Source organism: Odontesthes bonariensis, chromosome 8 (genome assembly GCF_027942865.1).
Source record: "Odontesthes bonariensis isolate fOdoBon6 chromosome 8, fOdoBon6.hap1, whole genome shotgun sequence".
Classification (NCBI taxonomy): Eukaryota; Metazoa; Chordata; class Actinopteri; order Atheriniformes; family Atherinopsidae; genus Odontesthes; species Odontesthes bonariensis.
The window spans coordinates 2,889,943-2,909,159 of NC_134513.1; the positions used below are offsets into that span (position 1 = coordinate 2,889,943).

Consider the following 19,217-nt stretch of genomic DNA (forward strand, 5'->3'; position numbering starts at 1 on the left):
TTTGGTTCTGTCGACTCCGCCGTCTGGAAGAACTTTAACATGAAAATGGCCGAGTAAAAGTTCCGTACCCTTCTCCATGTTTGGTGGATCCAAAGATTACTTTCTTTTCCTGTTCCACAGCAGACAGCAACAGACTTTTACAAAATAAAAGCCTGTGAGCAGCAGACTTTTACAAAATAAAAGCCTGTGAGCAGCAGACTTTTACAAAATAAAAGCCTGTGAGCAGCAGACTTACAAAATAAAAGCCTGTGAGCAACAGACTTTTACAAAATAAAAGCCTGTGAGCAACAGACTTTTACAAAATAAAAGCCTGTGAGCGACAGTCTTTTACAAAATAAAAGCCTGCGAGCAACAGACTTTTACAAAATAAAATGAACATTAAAACATGCTTTAATGCGCGATAAAATATTTATCGGCGTTAAATAATTAACGAGTTAACTCGATAATAACGAGTTAACTCGACCAGCCCTTGATATAACCAACGGTCACACATTCGTCTTTACCAGACAGGATAATTTAGGTTTTTAATTTAAAGTTTAACATGTGATTTATTTCTCAGGTAAATCTAATCAGATAAACTGTAAAGTTCCACCACAACATGGTTTAACTCAGTGGTTTAACTCTTGCTGTGGGCAGATCGTTAAGCTACAGTGACACAACTTCCCCCTATGTCCAGAGGATCATCCCTACTTCTAACTTCTGTGTAAAGCCGTGACAAAGTTCAGAAGTGACGCAGCGTAATATTCACAAAACAGCTGCTGCTCGCACTGCTGAAATATTTCAGCTTTGAGTTGTTTCAGATGCCGAAAAATGATCTTTTATTTGCTCCCTTCTGGGTAGATTTTAGCTTGGATTCCAAACTGAAGGTAAAACACAAACCCCACTCAAATGACCAGCCAGAAATAATAAAACATTTAGTTATAGCTCAACCCTATAAAACCCAAGTTATTTTGTTATTATAATGTCGTGATATGTTGGACTAAATCATTTTAGTCACATTATTAATGATGACCTTAAATGATCCAGGCATAGTGAGACAAAACCAAACATGGAGCCCTCTGAGGATGTGAGACTTTATCCTCTAAAATGTTCTAAAACTCGGTTTGATTACTATGTTTTAGGCGCTCCTCTCCCTCTTTTTGGCCCGAATTCGCCCTTCTAGAAAAGCTCAGAGTGGAGATCTGTGAGCAGGAATTCTATTTCCCGTTTTATGAGTTTGTTAATGAATGAAATCCATCCTGAGGGACGCATTAAATCACACCCTAACCCTGTAGGTTGCTCAGAGGAAGCAGATAATTGTAATTATCTGTAACAGAAAACCCACTTTAACTCTGTTAAAGGAGAATCTGTCCATGACCTGCTTATCCTCAACATGTGCGTGATCCTGAGCTCAGCTGGAGAAGGTTTCACATTCAGACAGTAAACCAGGTGCTGGAGGGACTTTGACCTTTTATTCTGAGATTTTTCTTTTTAACCTTGTAGCACCCACAGATATGCAACAAGCTTTTTATTTATTTACATTATTTATTTACATTATATTTTTATTTACATTACATTATTTGATTTTTTAAATTTACATATTTACATTCATGTGTAATATTTTTTTTACATTACATTTTATGTGAAAATGGGTGGGAATAAACCAATATTTTTGGTTTATTGGCAGTTGCACATCTGCAACTGTGGGTGCTACAAGGTTCATTCTTTGTTTTTAACATGGCACATTTCTTCAGACTACATTAAACAAAGTTTTTGTGAAATAAACGGCTTATTAATAAGTTTGACTCACCTGTTCCAGTAGTTTTGCTTTCCCCAATTTCCTTCCACGCAAAAACACCGCGATTCAGAACCACTTCCACCTGCCTGTGCTTCAGGAGAAGCCTGGAAGAGAGTAATTCGGGTTGGTTCTCCATCGTGAAGCACAGAGCTGTCGTTAGTCGCGCCGTTAAGATATCCTCATCCCAACTTTGTTACGACCCGCGCAACAAAACGCGCTCACAGTCTGTTGTGTTCCCGGATCGGCAGGAGAGGGACTTTAAACGGGGATCGTGTGCGTGCGCAGATGAGTCACTCCGGTGTTATAAAACATGACCCTTTCACTTCCTGTGCTGTGCGCAGCAGGTCAAAACATGGAAACAGTGTGCACAATATAAATCACTTTCACTAAAAGAACAGACTTATTGTAATGATGGAAATATCTAAAAGGCGTTGTTAAATGTTTATTAAGTAAGTTAGTGGGTACGTGCTATTGCACATAAGATAAAACAAACTAATTGAAGCAACATCAAATATCTTTGATAAAATAGTTGCTCTATTGATATCGTAAAGCAAAAACTTGCATGTTAAAAAGCTCACATCTCTCCCTAGGCTTTAAGTCTCTCCTAAAAAACAATAACAAACAAGCAAATAAACAAAAAACCTCTTCATACTGTAGATTTGTATATAGCTAATGTTTATGTTTTTAAATTAAAAAAAAAATAAAATTTAAATGTATTTTTTTATTTTTATTAGTTTTTTATTTATTTATTTATTTTATTTATTTTTAATGATTTTATTGCCTTCTTGTGATTTTATATACACTGTAGCTGTGAAGCACTTTGAATTGCCTTGTGTATGAATTGTGCTCTATAAATAAAATTGCCTTGCCTTGCCTATTCACTATTTTTTTCTATTTTATTTGCTTGTTTTTAACTTTAATTGTTTACATATCGTTATACTGTTTGCTGCTGCAACAAAATAATTTCCCAAATTGGGATGAATAAAGTATCTATCTATCTATCTATCTATCTATCTATCTATCTATCTATCTATCTATCTATCTATCTATCTATCTATCTATCTCAAAGGGAGACATTTACAGCAACAGAAAAAGGGACAGAGTGAGACCTCCTGTCTCTCACACTGCCTCGATCAAACGCAGCTTCAGCTCAGGCGTTCTCGTGTAATTTTGTCCAAACTGACGAGAATAAACAGACAATTGTGCATTTTTAAGACCTATAATTTGATTTAAGACCCAGTAGTTTCCGTTCAAAAGACATGAATCATAAAAATGATTGATTATATGTCATCTAATATGCTATCCTGTCCACATTATAAAGGTAAAATGACGAAAATAGTTCATATTGCTGTTTTGTTACAGCAGTGATTTCTTTTCCATTTAGTGACACCATCAATGGGATTGCTGAGGCATTTTTTTTTGTTAAATTAACGTATTAATCAATCAAACTTTAGTTATATTATATTTAAACGTGTCTCATTGATAGTCACATAATGTATAAATGTTCTATAGACAATTCTAAAACAATACAATTCTGATAAATACATCCATAAACTGTTATGGTAAAGTTTAAAAGTTTCCTCTGGTGCTGATGCTGGTGGTCTTATTTGATTGACACAGTTTGTAGTGTGGTGTATGTAGTAGCATGTAGTATGGTGTCACTAAATGAAATAGAAGTCCAATAGCACTTCTATTTCATTTAGTGACACCATCAATGGGATTGCTGAGGCATTTTTTTTTTGTTAAATTAACGTATTAATCAATCAAACTCTAGTTATTTTATATTAAAAACGTACCTCATGGATAGTCGAATAATGTATAAATGTTTTATAAATGTATAAATGACAATTCTAAAACATTACAATTCTGATAAATACATCCATAAGCTGTTATAGTAAAGTTTTAGAAGTTTCCTCTGGTGCTGATGCTGGTGGTCTTATTTGATTGACACACAGTTTGTAGTTTCTGTCAACAAAAGCGAAGAATGAGAAAACGACGTCAGCAGCCCCCGGCCTGCCAGCTGATCTCACTTGTGATTGGACGACAACCAGGAAGTTGCGCTCCAGCCAATCAGAGTCGCGTTTACTCGCCGATTAGCCAGTAACCAACATGGCAGCTTTCTGAGTTTTGGAGGAAGGGGACCTGGTGTAAATAAAGATAAATTAAACAATTTGAAGACAACGACATCGCTAGGGTGTTTGAGTTTGGGACTCATTGGACTGTGGGGGGAAAATGTCGAGTGACGGAAACAAAAAACAGTTCTGGAAAAGAAGCGCAGCGAAGGTTCCCGGCAGGTAAAGTGACGTGTTCCCTCTTATTTGGTTAGCTTAGCCTAGCTAGCTTCACTCAGCTGACGCTGCGCTGCTAAGCTTCAAAACTGCAGCTTACACGTCCCTTAAAGGGTCTAACGTTACCGAACAAAGTTTGCGAGTTTGGGCTCTTGTAACGCATCAGTGTCTGTGTTAAAAAACAATCCCACAGACACAGTTATCACCCTGCTAGCGCTAGTTGCTAAAGAGCTACAATGCTAACAGTGGCTAACAGTGGAGCAATTTACCCAGCCATCACAGAGTTGTGACTTATTGCATAGTGGCCATTTATATTCAGAGTAGCTGTAGTTGTAAAACAAATTAACTTCCCTTTGGTCACTATGAGTCACATTGGTGCAGTTTGGTTTGGCAGTGTTTTGAACAAGTAGTGGCTAACATAACTAAATCAAATCAAATTTATTTGTAGCACATTTCTTGTACAAACAGTTCAAAGTGCTTTACATAAAATAAAAGCATGGCAGCAGGGAGTGTAAGAACCATTAAAAATACATAAAAGAATATAAAGAGAAACAAATAAAATCATTTAAATGAATTTAAAAACAAGCAACAGTCCAGATAAGTTAAAAGATAGCGTGCAGATTTCATGCATAGACACATGAGAACAGAAATGTTTTTAACCTGGATTTAAAAATGTCTGCATTTGGTGAAAGTTTAATCTAGTTTGGTAGCCGGTTACAGATTGGTCCATTCATTTCCCTTCTCTGCTCTTCACTTCCTCAGCATTCAGCATGTGTACGGCGCACAGCATCCACCCTTCGACCCACTCCTTCATGCAAAGTAAGTGAAAAGCCCTTCAGCAGCGTAATAAAATGCCATTTGATCCTGTTCCAGTAGTTTGGGCAGTTGGTAAACTTTGGCTTCTCTCCTGTATGAGTTGGAAAGCCTTCACTGGAGCACAGAGTTGGCCTTCATTTCTCAGTTTAAAGCGTTTGTTGATGAAATATGTGGCGTATTTCCACACTAACCCCTCATCCTGGACGATCAACTCTATTTTTCTTTATCAAATGATGTTCTTGCAAACAATCACATCTGTAAGGACTTAAATATGTTTTATTTCCTTCTCTGCCTGTTATCATAAGTGCAGACATTATAGATGAATAAGTTTCCCATTTTATACTTTCTCCTAACTGAATTAATCACAACTGGCGTTGCAGAGTGATTCTCTGGTGGAGCTTATTCAGTATTTGTGGTAAAATCCACACTCAATAGGTTGAACACTGGAAAAAAGTGCCCCTCTAAATATAAGTAAAAAAACAACAAATAAAAGACGTTTTTGCTTGAAATAAGCAAAAAAATCTGCCAATGGAACTAGTGAAAATCGGCTCGTCAAGATTTCTTGAAATAAAATGTGATATTTGGGACTTTTGAGATAAAAGTGATCTTGAAATTAGCTTAAAAACCTCTTCAAATGTAAAAAAAAAAAAGCTTGTTTCATATGATATGTGACTCAAAACAATTTGTTTTCAAAACTTTTTCATTTAACAAGATATTCCAGATGTATTGTATTAAAACAAGTCCCTATATCTGGCTGAAATGGTGCTTGTTAGGCAGTTGTGTCTTATATTAAGTGTTATGAGATACTCAATGAGACAAATATACTTGGTAAGACTTAGATTTTTTCCAGTGCAAAGCTTCACGACTGTGTTCCTTAGTCATAAGGACCTTTTTATTCTGGTCAAAAATCCCGCTAACTTTGCTAAAATGCTAACTCAGTGAAGTCCTGCTTCAAGGAAATGAGATACCTACATGGCGACTTTTGTCAGGAATGAGGAAGAGTTTGTTTTTCCATCTGACAGCTGGTGAATACGTGACGTCACGGGTTGGGACGTGACCACAAGTGTGGAATGTTTAAAACGTCACATGACGTGTCCGGCGGTGCCACTCTGGAAAGAGTTTGTGTGCTTTTTAGTGTGGCCCTTCCTGTTCTTTTGGTCCTTTCTGTGTCAGAGGAAGCGACTCCACCAGAAAATCTGGTTTGAACCAAAGAAACAGTGGTTTTTAGTTTAATATAAAAAGCCTGAAATTCTTGTCGTTTCTCAGTTTAAACACAAAGTTTTCAGACGACCCAAAAAGAGTTTGTGAGGTCTGGGATGTGTGGACATGTCTGAATGGATGAATGGATAAATTTTCAAAAGACAAAACAGAAATGCACACATTTGGCTCACATACACATCCAGATTCAGATTTAAATTTATACAGGCGAGAGATTCAGGAGTCGTCCCATTTAAATAAGATAAGCAAGCAAAATAAACCAGGTGTACACTGCCATGCAGGATGCATTCACACGATCAAAGAAAGGTTTCACAGAAACAAAAACACATCAGTTAATGGTAGAGTGTCATTCTCAGCTGTGATACAAAGAATGGTAGAGATATTCCAACCAATATATGACAGAAAGAGTCCCCATGTTTTACAGAAAGCATCATCTTTGCTGTAATTTACACGTCAGATAGTCCAAAGCAACATATTCCAGTGTCACCCTGTGCCACTGAGCCTCAGATGGGGCTTTATCCATTATCCAGTTCAAAAGAAAACACTTTCCAGCACAGAAAGCAAGCGTTTGGTGAAGTTTTCTCTTAAATTTGTCAGTAATGGACAAATCAGACATGCCAAGTAGCATATATGAGGGGTGATGAACACATTTTTGATTGATAACATGAAGATTCTTCTCATGTTCTTCTCATTTCACTCTGTTTTGCATCGTCTATGCACTATTTATATTTAATTATCTAATTTATTCATCTTCAGATACTTATTTACATAGTGTATATAGTGTATATATTTAGTCTGTATATATAAAAAGCACACCTTTGCACTTCTGGTTGGATGCTAACTGCATTTCATTGGCTTGTACCTGTACTTGCTCTTTGACAATAAAGTTTAATCTAATATAATTAAACTGCACAAACACACAGTTTTGTTTCTATAACCCCAGGTGGACACTCCATTGATATCTCACATCCTGTTTCCACCTTTATTCTGTCTTTAAACATCCCAGCTGAAGTCTCAACCCCCTAAAAACACTGTTTACCTGCAGGGACCACAGTATTGTCCCCATATTGACAGGAAGTCCTCACCAGATGGAGTCATTTTAGCTTCTGAGGCCCATATTGTTGTAATAACACACAGGTTTGAAGTTAATTTCCCTGTTTTTAGTCCAAGTTCAGACTTCCTTCTGTGTTATGAGAAGCGATTATTACCGTATCGGTGCGTCTCTGTGCTTTATTCTGAGAATCCTGTGAAAATCTGACTTTAATTTATTCTCTTTATCTGCTGTTGCTTCCCTGCTGACTGTAATTAGGTGAAATGTGGTTCAGCGTTCCGGTTAAAGCAGCAAACTGAAGTGTTTCCTGTTCGGCAGAAGTGAAACCAGTGAAAGAGATCTTTTCTGTTTGGGGATATTTGACCCGTTAAGTTATTTTTACACCAAAAACAAACGAGTTTAAACACTGGGACACCTGCTGAAACAGGCATATTGAACTCTCTCCAGCTCTAATGTGTTTTATCTTCGGCTTCTCTGGGAGCTTCGGTGCATTTAGAACCAGAGCAGAAACCGCCACCAACTCCCAGCGAACAAGCCCGTAACTATGACAACATGGAGGGGATGTTAGCAACACCGCGGGCTGCATTTGATCCCGGCTTCTAATAAGCCGACTAAAAACCCTGGACTGATGCAGAGCCAGCGCGTAACGGTGCAAACGGTGCAGCGCCGAAGCACAAAGCAGGTCAACGAGGGCGAGTTCAGATTGAACATTTAAAGCTTTAAAGAAACATTCTGATATTATGCAAAGTGTTCTGCTTTAAGCTCATGTTGCAGCCTGCAGGCACAGTGTGACAGGCGTGACTTGCTGTGCTGCAAAGGAAGAAGTCACTTTGATAAACATCAGCACATTTTGGACGTTAAAGTCGTGCAGTAACTGAAGGAACTGAAGCCCGAAAGAGAGGTGGAAAAACTCTTTAAGCTGCTTTGTTTTTACCTGTTTGACCTTTTGGTGCAAACCGAATGCATCTCAGTGGATGATCTGCTCATTAAAGGGACAGTTCGCCTCTTTTGACATGAAGCTGTATGAGCCCATATCAGCAACATCATTTATGAACATCTTCTTACCCCCTGCTGCGTCCTGTGAGCAGAGTTCCAGCCTCGTTTTGGTGTTGTACTGGAAAAAATCAAAGTCTTACCAAGTATATTTGTCTAATTCTAGTCCAAATATCTCATTACACTTAATATCAGACACAACTGCCTAACAAGCACCATTTCAGCCAGATATAGGGACTTGTTTGAAGACAATACATCTGGAATATCTTGTTAAATGAAAAAGTCTTGAAAACAAATTGTTCATATCATATCATATGAAACAAGCTTTTTTTTTTTTTTACATTTGAAGAAGTTTTTAAGCTAATTTCAAGATCACTTTTAACTCAAAAGTCCTAAATATCACATTTTATTTCAAGAAATCTTAACAAGCTGATTTTCACTAGTTCCATTGGCAGATTTTTTTGTTTATTTCAAGCAAAAACGTCTTTTATTTGTTGTTTTTCATACTTATTTTTGGAGGGGCATTTTTTCCAGTGTGATGAAGGTAGTCCGGCTAGTTGGCTGGGGTTTAAAAAATAAAGCGTTTTGCTTCTCAGAACAATATGCGTTCAACAGAGTAATACATTTGCATCACAAAATGGTTCTCCAGGAAAAAGTCAGACCTCACAATCTCTTGGCCCTATTTTCTCTCCCTTTGTATCACTGCCTGCTGTGCAGACTGTTGTTGGAACCACTTCATGTCTGTGCCTGTGAGCTACTGTACCTGAGTTTTATGGCTCGTTGATTTAATAGATTTTTTATATATCGTGTTTTTGACTATCACGGCCTCCCTTTGAAGGTGTTCTTTAGGTTAGGGTTCATGGCTTTAATTAATCAAACTAACCAGCAGCAATGAAAGCTTTGTTCAAACCACTTTCTGCACGTACGTCATGGCCATTTGAATCAGAAAAGATTTTATTGCCAAGTAATTTTCACATCACGAGGAATTTGGCCTGGTCTGTTTGGTGCAATAAAAAAAAAAAAGTAAAATAATAAAAATATATGTACAAAGTATTAGTAACCCTTTGGCACAATGTGTTGCTGGCATCGGATTTTAAAAAGCTTTAATAAAACCAATTAATTCTCATTTTTAACATGCAACACGTTGTGTGCATGTCTACTTTTTAAAATAATGACAGATTTTAAATCATTTGGAGACAACTGCTTTCTGTTTTCATACAGCTTTAAAGGGATAGTTCGCCTCGTAATGGCTTTCCCTGTGATAAAAGGCAACGGGTATTTTATTTTGTGAAAATAACCAGAAGTGCGTTGCTCACTGCGGCTAGCTTTAGTAGCGCCGAATTCGTGGGAACAAAACTGTAAACAGCCGGTATTTTGTCAGGTTTTCAACACGTTGGGGATCTAAACGACTACTTTCTCTCCTGAAAATGTTTCAAATGTTGCTAAAGTTTACAGAGTTTAGAGCTTAAGAGAAATCAGCTTCAGGCCGGCTGATTTCGGCTCGGGCAGGAGCAAAATGCATTGTGGGTAAACGCTCTGCATACTGTCTGATCGATCAGTATGCAGTTTCGAACACGGCCAATGTTAATAAATGATGTTGCTAATATGGGATGTCATACAGCTTCATGTCCCTTTAATTACTAAAGCGTGTCAGAAAGCGCTAACCATTCATGCTACTGTCTTTGTGTCTGACTCGTCCTCTTCCGCCCTTAACCTGTCGTCTCCTCTCTTTGAATCTTTCAGCGTTCCTCTGGGTGTTCATGGAACTGTCTCTGTGTCTTCCAGCCTCATAAAAGCAGGCAACAAGCCGCCTCCGGCCACGCCGGGCAAGCCCAAGAAAGCCACCACCTTCCAGGAGTTCGAAAGCATCACCAGTGACGCCTGGGACGTCGGGGACGATGACGACGAATTGCTGGCCATGGCTGCGCAGAACCTCAATATCGAGGTTGTCATGGAGACTGCAAATAAGGTAAACAGTTGGCTGCAGAGGGTTTTTCAGCCTTTAAATGTCAGTTTTAATGAGGATAATCCTGTAGGTTCATTAAAAGACTTTTTCAGTGATATATTTACTGTTTCTGATGCTTAAATGTCTTACATCATCTGCACAGGTGATCGAGAATCACAGCAAACAGCAGGAGAAACAGAGGCTGGACGACACGACGGAGTGGGATCAAAGAGGAGAGGAGACGCAGGAGGAGGTGGTGGTGGAGGAGGAGGAGGAAGAGGAAGAGGAGGAAGAGGAGGAGGAAGATGTCCAGGTGGAGGAAGGCGACGCCGTCAGCCCGGATGCACCGGTGGCCTCTCAGAGCCCGTACACCGACGGCCGCCTGGTCAAGTCCCACAGCGAAGCTCCGATTGGGTCGCCTAAAGGTCAGTGAACAGGCCACACTTCCAGGAGGTTCATTCAGCTTCTTTATGTTGGGAAAGAAAAATCAAAGATGTGACACTCAAAAAGAGAAAAGAAAGGTATTTTAGGTGCAAACATTCTGACGTTTTTCTTTTGGTCAGAAACAAAGAAAATGTGGTTATTACTGTGTTGCTGCTCCGCTGCCTCTGATGGCAGCTGCAACTCTTTCAGGACTTCACTATTAAAAACTCCGGCTGTGTTCGAAACCCCATACTACATACTGCATACTACATACTGCATACTACATATTGCATACTACATACTGCATCCTACATACTGCATACTACATACTGCATCCTACATACTGCATACTACATACTGCATACTACATATTGCATACTACATACTGCATCCTACATACTGCATACTACATACTGCATCCTACATACTGCATCCTACATACTGCATACTACATACTGCATACTGCATACTACATACTACATACTGCATACTACATACTACATACTACATACTGCATACTACATACTGCATACTACATACTACATACTACATACTACATACTACATACTGCATACTACATACTGTATACTACATACTACATACTGCATACTACATACTGCATACTACATACTGCATCCTACATACTGCATACTACATACTGCATCCTACATACTGCATACTGCATACTACATACTACATACTGCATCCTACATACTGCATACTACATACTGCATCCTACATACTGCATACTACATACTGCATACTGCATACTACATACTACATACTGCATACTACATACTACATACTGCATACTACATACTGCATACTACATACTACATACTGTATACTACATACTACATACTGCATCCTACATACTGCATACTACATACTGCATACTGCATACTACATACTACATACTGCATACTACATACTACATACTGCATACTACATACTGCATACTACATACTACATACTGCATACTACATACTACATACTGCATCCTACATACTGCATACTACATACTGCATCCTACATACTGCATACTACATACTGCATACTACATACTGCATACTACATACTGCATACTACATACTACATACTGCATACTGCATACTACATACTGCATACTGCATACTGCATACTACATACTGCATACTACATACTACATACTGCATACTGCATACTACATACTGCATATTCATCGATCAGACAGTATGCAGAGCGTTTACCCACAATGCATTTCGCTCCTGCTCGAGCCAAAATCAGCCGGCCTGAAGCTGATTTCTCTTAAGCTCTAAACTCTGTAAACTTTAGCAACATTTGAAACATTTTCAGGAGAGAAAGTAGTCGTTTAGATCCCCAACGTGTTGAAAACCTGACAAAATACCGGCTGTTTACCATTTTGTTCCCACGAATTCGGCGCTACTAAAGCTAGCCGCAGTGAGCTAACGCACTTCCTGTTATTTTCACAAAATAAAATACCCGTTGCCTTTTATCATAGGGAAAGCCATTACCATACAATTGGTGCTTTTGTTTTGAAAACAGGAAGTGATCCTACCCTCGTTGTAGCTAGCTTGAAACTGCCGTTTTGACAGGAAATGACGATCGGCGACGTCACGTTACGTTGCATCTTGGGTAGTTTGAGTATGAGTAGTAACCTCATGATGCATACCCAACATTTAGGAGAATCTAGGATGCATCTCTATGATGTATACTAGTATGATGCTTCTCTTCTTCTCTTCAGGTGTTTCTGATGCTTTACTTTGGCTTCTCTGGATTTAAATCCCATTTCCCTCGGCTGCTTTCTTCCAGTTTGCTCCCGAACGTCGACTCCTGTTTCTGTCCATCAGTTCTTTTGTGGCTTTGAGTTTTCCGCCCCGACTCTTTGACCCTTTAACAACCTCCTTGCTCGCTCTGAGCTGAGCTTTATAATCCTTTCCTTTGTTTCCGCTGACGGCTCTCTTGTTCTGGACGTGTTTCCTGCCCAACAGCAGGTGGAAATTCCCCTTCGAGCTCTTTAAGAATTCTGTTTAACAGCAGACTCCTTTGCATATTAGACCTGTGCAGGGATTCTGTCTTTCTTTCTTCCTTTCTTTGCAAAAGTTGCTCGAAAACTCTTGAAATTTTGCGAGCGCCACCTGCCAGTCGACGACATGAAAGAATCTAAACTTTATATTTTTGGGAGTCGCTCATTGACTCTGTAGCGCCCCCTACGATGCTTAAAAATGGTCCCCGCATTGGGGTTAGTTTCACGTGGGACGACAAAATTCGGTACACTCATTCATCATGCCCAGACGCACAAAAAAGTCTAATGCCGCCATGGTCCCACGTCCACAGGAAGGCCGCCATTTTGGATGGAAAGTGCGTTTTCGTGCCATTTTTGACTGATTCCACGCCTTGCATATGATCGAACTCGTCCTACAGATTTAATGCTACAAGCTTCAAACTTAGCCAGGTTACTTTCTAGTACAGCTTTCTAGTTTAGGAACGTTTTGCAAAGGAAGTTATTTTCTTTAACTAAATGAGAAAAGCTGAATGAACTTCCTGAAAGTGCGCTTTGTTGGGCTGCTTTATGGAACTTCCATTTAGGGAAAGAACGCAGCTCTACGCGGCCTTTTGTTTTATTGATGTTCTTATGCAAACACAGCATGAATGATTGAGCTCATTTATATACATCCTGTGGTTGATAACATGTTTATTGGAGTTGTTTTTTATAGTTCTCCCCGGGCTGTTTGCTTCCTCTTATCCTGCTTCCTTCTGCGTTTATATATTTAAACACGCAGCAGTTCTCCATCGTTTAGGGTCGGTCTGCTCTGAGCAGCGTTATTTCATCCCAGCAGGTGCTCTGCGTCCCTGTTCTGTCCTTCTCCAACCTGAAATCGAGCGCCTCGGCGTGTCTGAGGCTTTACTTTGTGACTGTTCTGGCTGCCGGTCGTTAGCCTGTCTGACTGTGTTCAGACAGAAAGCAGCCTGTTGCCTTCAGGCGACTCCTCTCATCTCCTCAGAGTATCAGGACGGAGACCAACCAAACTTCTTCTCTTTCTCCTCTCTCATCGCTGGCAAACCTTTCCAAACTTGCCTTTTTTCATTAACCCTTTGTGCGGTCTTAACATTGTGTTTACTCCCCTACCAAAGCCCCAAAATAAAGCAACTTAATTGAATTTTAAATCCAAAATCTATTTTGTATGATGAAACCACCTGTTATTTATCTATTCAACTCAACTCAACACATTTTTTATCATGTATTTTTTGTTACACAATACAAAAAGACAATCACCAGTTTTCAGGATTACACTTTTTTTTTATACCACAAACCAACTGTCAGTTGGACCAACAGTTTTCTTGTTTTCTCAGTTTTCTTTTACATCATAAAGGTTTATTATTGCTATTATATCAAATCCAAAAGTAGTGTATAGCTTTTAGCATTTAGCTTTATTTTAAACGTGCTGCCATATGAATGAAAGTGCCATAACATTTGTTGTGCAAACACACTTTTAACATCAGCATCTTTCTGTAGTTTTTATGTAGAAGCCTCGCTCCACTGTCTGTTTCCTTGAATGACTTGCTGCTATCAGTTGTGTGTTTTGCCTTTAAGTGATATTTTAGACTGGAACTACTACGCTGAGAAGACAATTCAACTTGGCAGAGTTTACAGATGACTTTGGTTCTGTCGACTCCGCCGTCTGGAAGAACTTTAAAATGAAAATGGCCGAGTAAAGGTTCCGTACCCTTCTCCATGTTTGGTGGATCCGCCGATTACTTTCTTTTCCTGTTCCACAGCAGACAGCAACAGACTTTTACAAAATAAAAGCCTGTGAGTAACAGACTTTTACAGAATAAAAGCCTGTGAGCAACAGACCTTTACAAAATAAAAGCCTGTGAGCAGCAGACTTTTACAGAATAAAAGCCTGTGAGCAACAGACCTTTACAAAATAAAAGCCTGTGAGCAACAGACTTTTACAAAATAAAAGCCTGTGAGCAACAGACTTTTACAAAAATAAAATAAATAATAAAACATGGGTTCTGCATGTCGTTCCCCCTCTCTCTGCCCCCTGGTTCCTATCTCTCTGAACTTTCCTATCCATTAAAGGCAAAAAAGCCCCAAAAAATTATATATATATATATATATATATATATATATATATATATATTTTTTTAATGATTAAAGTTTAAAAAACCTGCGTTAAATAATTCACGAGTTAACTCGCCCAGCCCTAATAAAATCAGGAGTTAAAATGTGATTAAGTTTTGAAACTCAAGCTTCAGATTTGGAGCTTTACTCAAATACAGCTGTAAATAGGTGCGTCTTCAGCCCGGATGCAAAGACACAAAGAGATCATAGATGAACAACAAGCTCCAGAGGCTTTGATTCTGGTTTGGACTTAAAAAAAAAAGGTTTCTACGTTTCTACTCGAGTGGATTTGACTTGCAGCCTGAGAAAACATCAGCTGTTAGTCAAATGGAGATGCTGCCACATTATCTGCATCCCGTGTGTGTAACCCGCCTCCCGTCTCTGTTTGACCAGATGCGGCGGGCGAGCACGCGGCGCTCCACAGGCAGCGGTCTCTGCCTCACCGGCCGCCCACCATCCCGCTTGTGGCTCGCATGGCCGACCAGAACACATCTGGCACACCTGCCATGACCGAGAGGGAAGCGTCCCGTCTGGATAAGTTCAAACAGCTGCTGGCCGGGCCCAACACGGATCTGGGTAAGCGCTCTCTCTTTAAAATCTGATCTGAAACGCTTTTATTTCCCATCATTTGGTCCACAACGTTGGTCATCTTTTACATTTTTATTTATTTATTTATTTATGTTTTTATTTTTTTATTTATTTATTTTATAGACTTTCTTTATTGGAAGCAATTTCACAGGTAGCAATGTAGCAGTACAGCGTAACAGAGAAGCCTTTCATTCTATCATTTTTCCCCAGTTTTTTTTTTTTTTTTATCCCTCCCACAATCCCACCCCATGCAACGGAGAACAGTTCTAAGAATTCAATATCAACATATAAACAGTACAAGACACATACAACAAATACATGAATATGGAAAATTACAAAGTAAACTAGTAAATTTAAATAAAATGTAAAAAATAAAATAAAAAAAACAATGAAAAAATAAATAAAATATAAATAAATAAATAAAAACACAATCTAAAAATAAATAAAATAAAAACAAATAAATAAAAACACAATGAAAAAAGAAAATAAATAAAACATAAATAAATAAAAACACAATGAAAAAAGAAAATAAATAAAATATAAATAAATTCAAAATAATAGCTGATTTATTTGACAGTAATAACACGATGATGGCTTTTGCCCCAACTTCAAACTAAATTTGGCCTCTCATCCAAAGATTTTTATGCCTACCTCCAAATTCGCCACTTTGTAACATCTGGTATTAGGCAGTCGAAGGACCCCTGTACTCATCCAGGAACTATAGAAAAATTCCTTATCAAGTTTACCTGAAACAAAAGTTTTATTTCGAGATTCTATAATGTCTTCCAAGGGTGTGATGGTCATGGTGTTGGGAATGTCCTGAAATATCGGGAGGAGGATCTCGGGAAGGCCTATGAGGAGGAGGTTTGGGAGAACCGTTTTAAGCTATCCCATTCTTTGTTTTTGAGTAATAATTTTTAGTTTTTTCACATTTCAGTTTGTAACATAACCATAACAACTCTGTGTAGTGTTTGTTCTGTGTTTGAAAAATAAAAAATAAAGTGTTATATAAAAAAAAATTATATATAAATTATAAATAAATATATATTCTAAAGCGCATATATATATATACCATATACAATGACAATAAATGCCTTTACTGTAATTGTACATGGTACAGCGAAATTTAAAGCCACCAAAACGGTGCAAAGAGAAAATAAAAATATTAAAAAATATATAAGTATGTACAAAAAGGGAAGGGTGTAAGATGCAACAGTTTTTTGTTACGGTAAATAAAATAAATAAAATATGGTGTTAGTGGTGATAGATAAATAAGGTGTAAGTAAATTCAAGTAAATGGATATATTGCACACAACAGTTTTTGGCCATAATTTTGAATATTGCACAAGAATAGGGAATTGTCCAAAGGGATGATCAGTGAGTGTCAGAATTGAGACTGGTTATGGCTTTAGGGAAAAAGCTGTTTTTAAGTATGCTTGTCCTTATTTATTTTTATATATATATAAATATATATATATATATTTATATATAAATATATGGGGGGCTCAGTCGTCGCAGTCAGGCAGAGATGTCAAAGATTCAATATAGTTTAAGAGAGGTCTCCAAGTCTTTTCAAAAGGAGCCATTGAGGGAAAATCTGAGCTTATTTTAGCCCCTCTTTCACCCACCTGCTGTGAGACGGAGGTTGAGGGTGTTTCCTAATTGAGAAGTATGAGTCGCCTGGCCAGCAAAGTGGCAAATGCAAGTACATTTAGCATAACTTTAGATGCCAGAGGCTGCAGGGGGGACCTAATAGTGAGTGTTGTAAGCTGTGCTAAGAGTTTTAAAGATTTCAGACCAAAATGTGGCACAAAACCAAAACATATGGGAACGGTCGGCCGGGGATTGTTTGCACCTATTACAGGAATCAGTTATATTGGAGTAAATCCGAGATAGCCTCAAATTAGTGTAATGAACTTTGTGTACAACTTTGCACCATCTTTTACATTTATTAAAGAACACAACACCCAAACAGAAGGGACCAACTGCACATCAATAAAGTGTCCAAGTTTCAGCATGGTCATAAGGTCGACAATCAAGGACTTCCATACAGAAATAGGTGGAGGGTCTTCCCCCACCCACTTCATCATTATGCTTTTCCTAGCTAGCATTAACAGTGATTGAACCACATTCTCATTTTTTTTTTAATTCAAACGGGGACGTGACCAAGCAAACAAATCATTGGATTTTCAATCACTTTTTGTCCTATTGCTTTACTTATATCAGAGCGAACTTTGTTCCAAAATGTCTGAATGTAAACACATTCCCAAAGGCAATGGTACCTTGTACCCACATGAACTTTACATTTTTGACAATTTGGTGACATACCCACATTATATTTACTGAAAATGTTTGGAGATATGTTAACATTATGCAGAATATTGTCCTGCAATTCTTTAAACTTGTTGCAGATTGAGATTTTTGGATGGTAAAGTAAGAATTCTGTCCCAAACCTGTACACTTATTTCACATTTAAATAGCACTCCCCACGATTTCCTCAACCAAGAAAGTTTGTCCACACTGAGGGAGTATATTTCTGAGTAAAATTTAGAAATAAAATGTTTATGTTCTTTATTATTGATCGGGAACATTTCTAAGTGATATGAATCTGGTGTAAACTTAAAGAGATTTAATTTTTCGTTGTACATAATGCCTTATCTGCAAATATTTATAAAAATCCTTATTTGGCAAAGAGTATTGTTCCTTGAGAGATTCAAAAGATTTGAACTCTCCTTGTTTGAATAGGTCTCATCACCTTTTCTAATGAAAGTGATCCGTTCCAAAGGCTTGTGATGTATGGACCGCTGTTAGTTACCATTAACCACACAAAACTTATCCGTAACTTCTCCGTCTCTGCGCTCTGAAGTTGGGTCGCTTCCTTTCTAATCCTTTCTGTCATGTTTGCGTTCTCTTTGTTCTCGGAGCTCTTTCACGTCTGTGTTTCCTCGCAGTGTTTTGCTTCTCAGTCCGTCTGCCAGCTGTGCTGTGATGTGCACGATCCGGTGTTTGTGTGTTTGTGTGTGTGTGTGTGTGTCGGGGGGGGGGGGGGAGTCATCCAGCCATCTGGACATGCAGATTACAAGAGGGGAAAAACACCAACAACAACAAAAGCAAATGACAGGCCTTTGTTCTGCGACGACGGGCCTTTATTGTTCTTCCAACCCCGGAGAGATTCCTCCCCCACTGAGACTCTTTGCAGTCGACTTCGTGTCCTTTGAAACTAACTTTTGGCAACAGCAGAACACCAACGTGTTGCACGATGTTCTTTGTGTTGTTAGCTCAATTCTTTCATTGGAAGCTCAAGAACAAGCCGGAGGAATCTCAAGTTAGATAAAGTGTTTATTGGTGGTAACAAATGGAGTATATCAGACCTCACGCAGGAAATCCGTCAGACCGAGCCTCGATTTCCGGGTATATTTTGTATTTATATGACTCATTATTTCACACTCGACCGAGTATGATTGGACATGAGCAGGTTCAACATGCTTTGTCATATTCTCTGGATTTAAGGTCATATATCGTGTGCATCGAGGAAAAGTACAGCTAAGAATAAAGCCAATTTTAACAGTGTCATCGCGGCTGACTTTTGTGACCGAGCCCGCGACCCGTCGGCAGCGACGGGCTCGATTCTGAAGCCTGAAGTTTGCTCGGCAGCAAGTGTAGCAGCTGTAGTCTGGTTGCAGAATATAGGATCTGCACTTTAATGCCTATAAGAGCAGGGGGACACAGGGAGATCTCCCTCAGCAACGGGTCAGAAAATATGCAAACGAGGTCCAACTTGGACCATCCATCCATCCATTATCTTCCGCTGGTCCGGGGATCGGGTCGCAGGGGCAGCAGCTTGAGCAAAGAGACCCAGACGTCCCTGTCCCCGGCCACTTCCTCCAGCTCTTCTGGGGGGACCCCGAGGCGTTCCCAGGCCAGCCGAGAGACATAGTCTCTCCAACGTGTCCTGGGTGTTCCCCGGGGCCTCCTCCCAGTGGGAC

General features: G+C 38.9%; 2 protein-coding genes across 5 annotated transcripts in view; one reads left to right on the plus strand and one right to left on the minus strand.

The window, feature by feature from the left end:
- The window catches only part of cerk (ceramide kinase), a 61,716-nt gene extending 59,698 nt beyond the window's left edge, over window positions 1–2,018 (minus strand). Inside the window, exon 1 of the mRNA XM_075471314.1 lies at window positions 1,790–2,018. Within this exon, the coding sequence (XP_075327429.1) occupies window positions 1,790–1,913 (124 nt within the window). The 5' untranslated portion in view covers window positions 1,914–2,018. The remainder of the gene's footprint in view (window positions 1–1,789) is intronic.
- A 1,849-nt stretch (window positions 2,019–3,867) lies between these two features.
- tbc1d22a (TBC1 domain family, member 22a) overlaps window positions 3,868–19,217 on the plus strand; it is a 172,811-nt gene continuing 157,461 nt past the window's right edge. For 2 of the 4 annotated variants that reach the window (XM_075471316.1, XM_075471315.1), the window contains exons 1-5: window positions 3,868–4,071; window positions 4,828–4,884; window positions 9,887–10,112; window positions 10,252–10,513; window positions 15,037–15,219. In XM_075471316.1, the coding sequence (XP_075327431.1) occupies window positions 4,010–4,071; window positions 4,828–4,884; window positions 9,887–10,112; window positions 10,252–10,513; window positions 15,037–15,219 (790 nt within the window). In that variant the 5' untranslated portion in view covers window positions 3,868–4,009. The remainder of the gene's footprint in view (window positions 4,072–4,827; window positions 4,885–9,886; window positions 10,113–10,251; window positions 10,514–15,036; window positions 15,220–19,217) is intronic. The other 2 variants (XM_075471319.1, XM_075471317.1) reach the window with 1 other exon arrangement.